Raw genomic sequence first — 7,184 nt, 5'->3', positions numbered from 1 at the left:
TTTGGAAAATGGCTGCAATGAAACAAAGAGTGAAAAATTTAAAGGGGTCTGAATACTTTCCGTACCCACTGTATAAAATTTCACTTAATATTGAAGATATTATGTAAATGTCAGGAAAAAAATCAAGGTTTCACTTTGGTTATTTACTTACTTTTCTCAGTCTCAGCTTGTATATTAACCTTTGAAAAATCACTGCTGGTGCACAGTAATTTCTAAAGGCATACATACAGTATATCTGTACTAAAGGTATATTCCATAATCAAGTTTTATAGTTGTTACTTAAACATTCTAAAAATAAACATACATTGATGTAACTGGTGTGCAGGTAAATGTGTTTCCCCTTGCTCTAAGCAAAGGAAGAAAATTAGAGCCTAAATAATTTCTAAAGTGGTTAAGAATGATGTGCATAAAAGGTTTTTCATTGTACTGTTCATTGTTCTTACTAGCAGAACCTAATTTTTGTTTACTCACATTCTACATGGAAATATACTGAAAATGAATGCATGCTATTAGAAAACTACTGATAAAGTTTATAGTAAATCAGCACTAAAAGGGACTTATAAGGCTGAGATTTTTAACGCTGTGTACCCATGTCTCTCCTCTCCTGCAGTGGCAACATCCTCCGCCTCAGTGCCCCAGGGCCCCGGCTTGGGTCCCATACCCATGTCCCAGTTTGGCACCATCTCCCGCCAGATCTCCCGTCACAACTCTTCCACCACCTCCTCTGCCTCCATGGTGTCGGCCACCGGCACCTACCGCCGTGCACCCTCCGTCTCCTCCCAGCAGCCACACATCAACGGGGGCCCCGCCTACCCGCAGAACTCAGGTGAGTCAGCTTTAATACACATTTTTCATCCATGTATGTATGTATGTATGTTATAAAATTGTCTGCTTTACTTTAGGGTTGGTGTGTAGGAATATTTGTATTTAATCTAATGAAACATGCATATACAGTACATTTTGGCCACTCCTGCAGTAAATATGAATAAAGCACAGAGGAAGCTTGTATTATTGTACCATCTATTCTTGGCAGTTTTCAGTGTTTTCACTCCACAATCTTATGTGTAAACATGTGAAACTGCTAAAGAACGGTCCTCTGGGTCTAAAAGATATGCATGGGCAAGTCCTTCAAGATGCTAATGAAAATGAATAATGAACCACAGTTACTGAAGTCAGGGTTGTTGAAACCTTTCTACCTCAGCACTGCTGTGCAGTGTGTTTCATTACCATATGTAATTGAGTTATGACTTTATCACTTTAGTCAGCTGGATAAGGCTTCTTGTTTAGGAGAGGCACGAGGCATTTCAGGACAGAAGACATACATACATAGTTGCTAGACAAGGGGAAATCCAGGACATATGCATATTTTCTGTCAGAGGAGTTGAATTAATTTTGGCAGGCATCACTCTGAGCCATTCTCCTCTAATGGCTTCTCACTCTCAAAGGACAAGCATCTTCCTTGGCACAGAAGGAGGAGGCCGTGTCTTGTTTGGGAGGAGAGAGACAATGATGCAGAGCTGCATCAGCCAGGGGACTTTATCTGGGACAGCAATTTTATCTTTGTGATGTCTGTCTACTCATTGGAATTTACAATAGGATTCCTGATGAATGTTATAGAAGTTTTACATCACAAAAAGCTAGTTCTAGCACACAAGGGAACTCGTTGATCTCACAGGGTGTAGCTGTGGAGTGGTCTGGCTCTGCGGTGAGAGCACAGTGAGCGCTCTAATAAGACATTATTGCCCAGCAGTGAGATTACAGACGTCCTTCCATTACATGTGATTTATGAGTACGACCTAGCGTGCATGTGTGTGAGATCATGTCTTTGAGTGAGGAGAGCTGTGTTAGTCTTTTGTTTGTCTGGTCATTTACCTCCTTTTTTAAGAAAATACAGCAAAAAGCCTCATTTCAGAGGCAGAAGATGGAGGGGAAATATGCAAAGTCATTTAGTAAAGGGTGTGATCAAACTAAATGTTGCACATGACCAGACCAGACATACCATGCTAATTTAGCATGAAATTGCCAGTCGGTTCAGACACAAATGCTGCAGCTATACCTGTAAAGGCTTCTTTTTTTTTAGATCATATCTCTGCTTTGTTATTCCTACTACACAGCTGTCACCTTGCCACTGTCATGTTTTGGGGTCTGTGTCAGGCTTTGCAGTTCTTTCACTGTAGCAGAAACCTATTGCTAGCCACAGGCTTTGCCTTTGATGTAAAGAAATGGATGCTGATGAGGTAGATTCTCACACTGAGATGAGATGAATGCCTCTTTCACCCAGCAAGAAAACCGCCGCACAAAAGAACACTGATTGAAATGTGTAAATGAGTTGCTCAGCAATACTTGCTGCACTATTTTGCTCATTTACAGCTTTTTGTTTTCTTTTATTCCCATCTTTTTCTCCATTCTGTGTTTGGACTTTTATCTTCTTCTTTTTTACGTGTATTTACTCTTCCCTTGTCATTGCCTTTGTCTCTCTGTCCACCACCTCCATCGCTCTCTCTCTCTCTTGCTCGCTCTGCTGCTTTGTCTGCCTTTCTGGGTGTTGCTGCTCCAGTGTCTGTGGCTCCTCCGCCACCTCCTCCAATGGTCCAGCTGACCCCACAGATCCCTCTGACCGGCTTTGTGGCCAGAATGCAGGAGAGCAGTAAGTAGAAAATTCATATAAAAACATGCACTTAGTTAAGCAGATATGCATGCATAAGTTCAGTGAAAATCATGTGTTTCTTTGAACTCATGAATACATACTGGCTTACACATGTGTGTAAACTCACTTGTGCACCTGTGCATGTCCAAAAGTCTCAGAATGTATTCCTAAAAAAATCACATACTTATAAAGATGACTCTTCACGTTCAAGTCCACTTACTCAGAGACTCATTCAGTCCCACACATTTGCACAAAACACACACAAACACACACATACAGTGGGGGGGGATGTGTTGAATGACCTAAATTATAATCTCTTAACGACCTAAATTGACTCAAATCACAATTTTTACCAAGGTGTCCATAAAGTGAGAACAGCTACAAAACGAATAGAACATATTCATAAAAAAAAACAAAAAAACAACAAACAACTGATTGCTACATTTATCGTCAATCGTGTTACATTAATCTTGCTGAAGTTGTCAAACCTTCGGATGACTGTCTGTTGCCATGGTGATGGATCACTTAAAGCGTGCCTCCTGTTCTTTCTGTCCACCGAGGAGTGAAAATGTGACCTGATGCCGTGTCCTGATTCACCATCCGCCTGTCAGGAGAAATGCAGCTGTGTAGGGATCTAACTGTCTGGATGTGTCTGGTCAAACGTAAAAAAACATGGAACACTACCACACGACTGGATAAGAGCCATACAGTCAGATAAAGAATCGATTATGCTTTATACCTTAAAGGTCCCATGGCATGAAAATTTCATTTTATGAGGTTTTCTAACATTAATATGCGTTACCCCAGCCTGCCTATGATCCTCGAGTAGTAAGAAATGGTGATAGGTGTAAACCGAGCCCTGGATACCTGCTCAGCCTATGAGAAAATGAAAGCTCAGATGGGCCAATCTCCCCTTTCTCTGCTTTGCTCGCCCAGAGAATTTGGCCCATCCATGAGAGAGAGACATCATGGCTTTCAAACAAGCAAAGTGGCACTTGGTCAAGGCCATGGGACCTTTGAACCAGGTTGATGGTGTTAAACCAATGATTATCACATTGTAAACAAATACCCATCAATCTTTTTTTTCTATACAGTTTTGAGCCTATCTTAATGATCTAAGCGCATGGCGTGAAGCACCTGGCGCAGGTGCGTCAAGGGCGTGTCAAAATCCACGTTTGCTAGTTTCACGCCAGAAGGAAGAGTCTGTGATGGGTCCAAGATAGGGCCCTCAGCCTCAATGGAATGTATACCCTGTTTACACCGACCTTAAAGGGGTAATGGATTGGACTAATAAACTCCAAGACAGCTGTTGTTATACAGTGAAGCATTTTCAGCTCTTAATTCTTAAACAGATGTAAAGTCAGTTGTTAGACCAGTGGTTAAAAAAAAGACATCTAAGCAGATTGGAATTAAAGACATTCATTAAATACAGTCCTCTAGTGCATTATTGCAGTTTGTTTAATTCAAGAGCGGGCTTATGAATAAGAAAGTAAGACAAGAGGTGCAGTTTTTCTTTTGTCACTGGACTAAGTAGATGTAAGCCTGCTGCAGGGAGACACGCTCCAACAGGACACTTGTATCACCAGCACAAAACAGCTGAAGACTAGCACCAGGGAGTTTATTTTCCAGGTTTATGCTTGAAACGCCACTGCTAATTTCTCAGGGGAAACCTAAAATACAACTGTACAACTTGCAAAGGTCTTAAGAGGAGGCCAAAGTATGGTTAATAGGAGAAGCCTTTAAAATCTTAAACAGCCCTCTGAGACACACTTATTAAAAAGCATGCTGTCTATTGAAAAAGAAAAAGAAATCCCTATTAAGCCATTTAGAATTCTTGGTTTCTATGGGCCGACAAATAAACTGAATAGTGCTACGAGTAGCTGCAGTTTGAACAGCAATACTAGCAGGGCTGTAGCTACCAATGATCACACCAAGGCCCCCCCCAACAGAGTTTCATTCCTGTCAGTGTGTAGAAAGCTTCATTCAGCCCTTAATGTTGGGACATAGAACGGAAAAGAAAATATAACTGATCAGTGAGCTGAATAAATGAAATATGTGTGTTTTATTTGATAAACTCAGTATTTCTAAAAAATCTTTCCATAGCATGTGAATAGTACTAGTAGTAGTAGTAGTAGTAGTAGTAGCGTAGTAGTAGTAGTAGATGACTGCCTTACTGAAGAGTAGAAAGGACCCTAAGCTGCCCTCTAGTGAACATTTAAATGCATAACTATCCTCAGAATGAAGGTTCAGAAAGGTTTCTGTTGGTCTGCATGATGGTTGTAAATATGGAAAAATGACTTTGAAAATATGTATGCTAGTTCTGAAAAATGATGTTACTTAGTTTTTATTTAAATAGGGTCTGATTGTTTCTCTACACACTGGCATTTGTTGATGTTGACAAATAGTTCTAGAATCAAATCATTGTTACAGATTTCTTTGCCATCTTGGACTCATCCAATCCAGCTAAAAATAAATAAATAAGGCTGTGAAAATGTATTGCATTATGGGATAGAATATGAACACACGCTCTGCTGTGAGAGATACATTTTGAAATAGACTGCAGTGACAGAGAGTGTTATCTGTGAACTTCTCTTCAACATGATTTTCCTTTCCTCTTTCTGATTCTCCATTTCTTCCTGTGTCTGTCTTCTTTCAGTAACAGACAGCCCCGCCCCACCTCCTCCACCACCCCCAGAGGACCTGGGTGTGTTTGAGGAGCCCACTCCCCCTCCTCCTCCCCCACCTGTGGACTACGAGGAAGACGAGGCCGCGGTGGTCCATTACAGCGACCCCTACGCCGACGGCGACCCCCACTGGGCCCCCAAGATTTATTTAGAGAAAGGTCAGTGACAGGGGACACAACCCTCTAGAGGAATTTTCTTTTTCTTCAACACTCTCAACTTAATGTTCGTTTCCAGTTTTGTAATAATAACTTTCTTTGATTGTTCACAGTTGTGGCCATCTATGACTACAGCAAAGACAAGGAGGATGAGCTGTCCTTCATGGAAGGAGCCATCATCTACATAATCAAGAAAAACGACGACGGCTGGTTCGAAGGTGTCTGTAACGGCGTCACTGGACTCTTTCCAGGAAACTACGTTGAGTCGATCATGCACTATGCTGACTAAAAAAGAAAGGAAAAAAAAACAGCACCCAAAATGGCACATCAGTTTTGAACAGAGGTAAAACCTTGAAGATGTACAGATGTATGCAGTCCAGTGACTGCACTTCATACAACTCCCATTTTGAATGAAGTGCCACGGTGGATTTTCAAATGGTTTTCTGTCGGGGTAGGGGGGGGGGGGCTTGTGCTTGCACGGTTTTGTTATACTCCAAAAAAATTGCTGTTATGTTGTCTTGCACAGAGGAGGGTGCTGAAACTTTGGACCGGGGTCTGTTAGTTTACACTGTGGAGGAAAGGGAGGAGATGAAGGCCCTTTTTGCTGCCACTGTTACACCTGTTGGTGGTCGGTAGCACTTTTCAAACTGTTTGTATCACAAGAAATTACAACAAATGACAAGTGAATTTAGATTTAGTGTCAATTTGTGTATGCGCAACCAACATTTCTAGTATTCCATGTACGCAGTACATTCAGACATTGGAGTATTACTAAGATTTCATGAATAGATTGAGGCAGTGCAGCATTCTTACTATGAAATGCAACGCAGACCCTCCAACCCTTTTATTTGCACTGTAGACCAGCAGACCAATCCTTCCCTCCTTTCAAAAACATCCATCATACCGTATCCATGAAAACAAAAAGAAAAAGACAAACAGACATCAACAAGTGCATTAGGACACGACTGAATGTTCAATGCTGTCGATGTCCATATCGCAATATGTTTGAGAGGGAACACAAGCAACCTCGAGTTGTGTATTTACTATGCTCTTTGTCGGTGCAGATTCCATTAAAAAGGGTGAACTGAGTGTATAGAACGCATTACAAAAAAGACAACAATTTATTCTTTCCGGTGGAATTTCTTTCTGTTCTCTAACTTGTATATAAACTAACGTGAGAAGCTGCCAGTACAGTACATATGTCAGTTAGTGTGTTTCAACTGTGAGTTTCCAGCAGCGTCAGTGGAGGTGATGCCAAGATTGGATGTCTTTTTTCAATACACTTATATTTCTTTTTTACTTGAAAATTGATTTTATTCATCACTCACAGTGCCATTTTAACTTTATCGGGGCAAAGTGGCCATGTATAAACATTTATTTTTCTAAGTTCAGTCACCACTATACCATTTTGATCATTGTCACTATGTTCGGTGATGCTGTCCAGCTACTGTAGCAGAGCTCTGACATTGCTTCCAAATGGGAAGCAGAGGAAGGTCTAACCTGTACACTTTCATTTTGTCTTCTGTTGTGTTATAATAGCTGCACTGATTAGTTAACAACAACTGTGATGACCTTTTTGTGATTTTTGCCATTGCTTGGATTTTCACACAAGAGTTGCTCTCCAGAACTATCCACTATCCTTTACACTTGTCCGTTCTTTCAGTGGTTGCTGGTGTGGTGCTTTACATTGGTGCTCGA

General features: G+C 41.0%; 1 protein-coding gene across 4 annotated transcripts in view; it reads left to right on the top strand.

The window, feature by feature from the left end:
* The window catches only part of LOC117954191 (abl interactor 1-like), a 24,251-nt gene extending 17,852 nt beyond the window's left edge, over nt 1-6,399 (top strand). For 2 of the 4 annotated variants that reach the window (XM_034887771.1, XM_034887770.1), the window contains 4 exons: nt 611-826; nt 2,558-2,647; nt 5,304-5,489; nt 5,600-6,399. In XM_034887771.1, the coding sequence (XP_034743662.1) occupies nt 611-826; nt 2,558-2,647; nt 5,304-5,489; nt 5,600-5,775 (668 nt within the window). In that variant the 3' untranslated portion in view covers nt 5,776-6,399. The remainder of the gene's footprint in view (nt 1-610; nt 827-2,557; nt 2,648-5,303; nt 5,490-5,599) is intronic. The other 2 variants (XM_034887773.1, XM_034887772.1) reach the window with 1 other exon arrangement.
* The last annotated feature ends 785 nt before the right edge of the window (nt 6,400-7,184 follow it).

The sequence above is a fragment of the Etheostoma cragini genome, chromosome 12, assembly GCF_013103735.1.
Source record: "Etheostoma cragini isolate CJK2018 chromosome 12, CSU_Ecrag_1.0, whole genome shotgun sequence".
NCBI lineage: Eukaryota > Metazoa > Chordata > Actinopteri > Perciformes > Percidae > Etheostoma > Etheostoma cragini.
The sequence above is the reverse complement of the archived record's forward strand: the minus strand, read 5'-3'. Positions and strand labels throughout refer to the sequence as shown.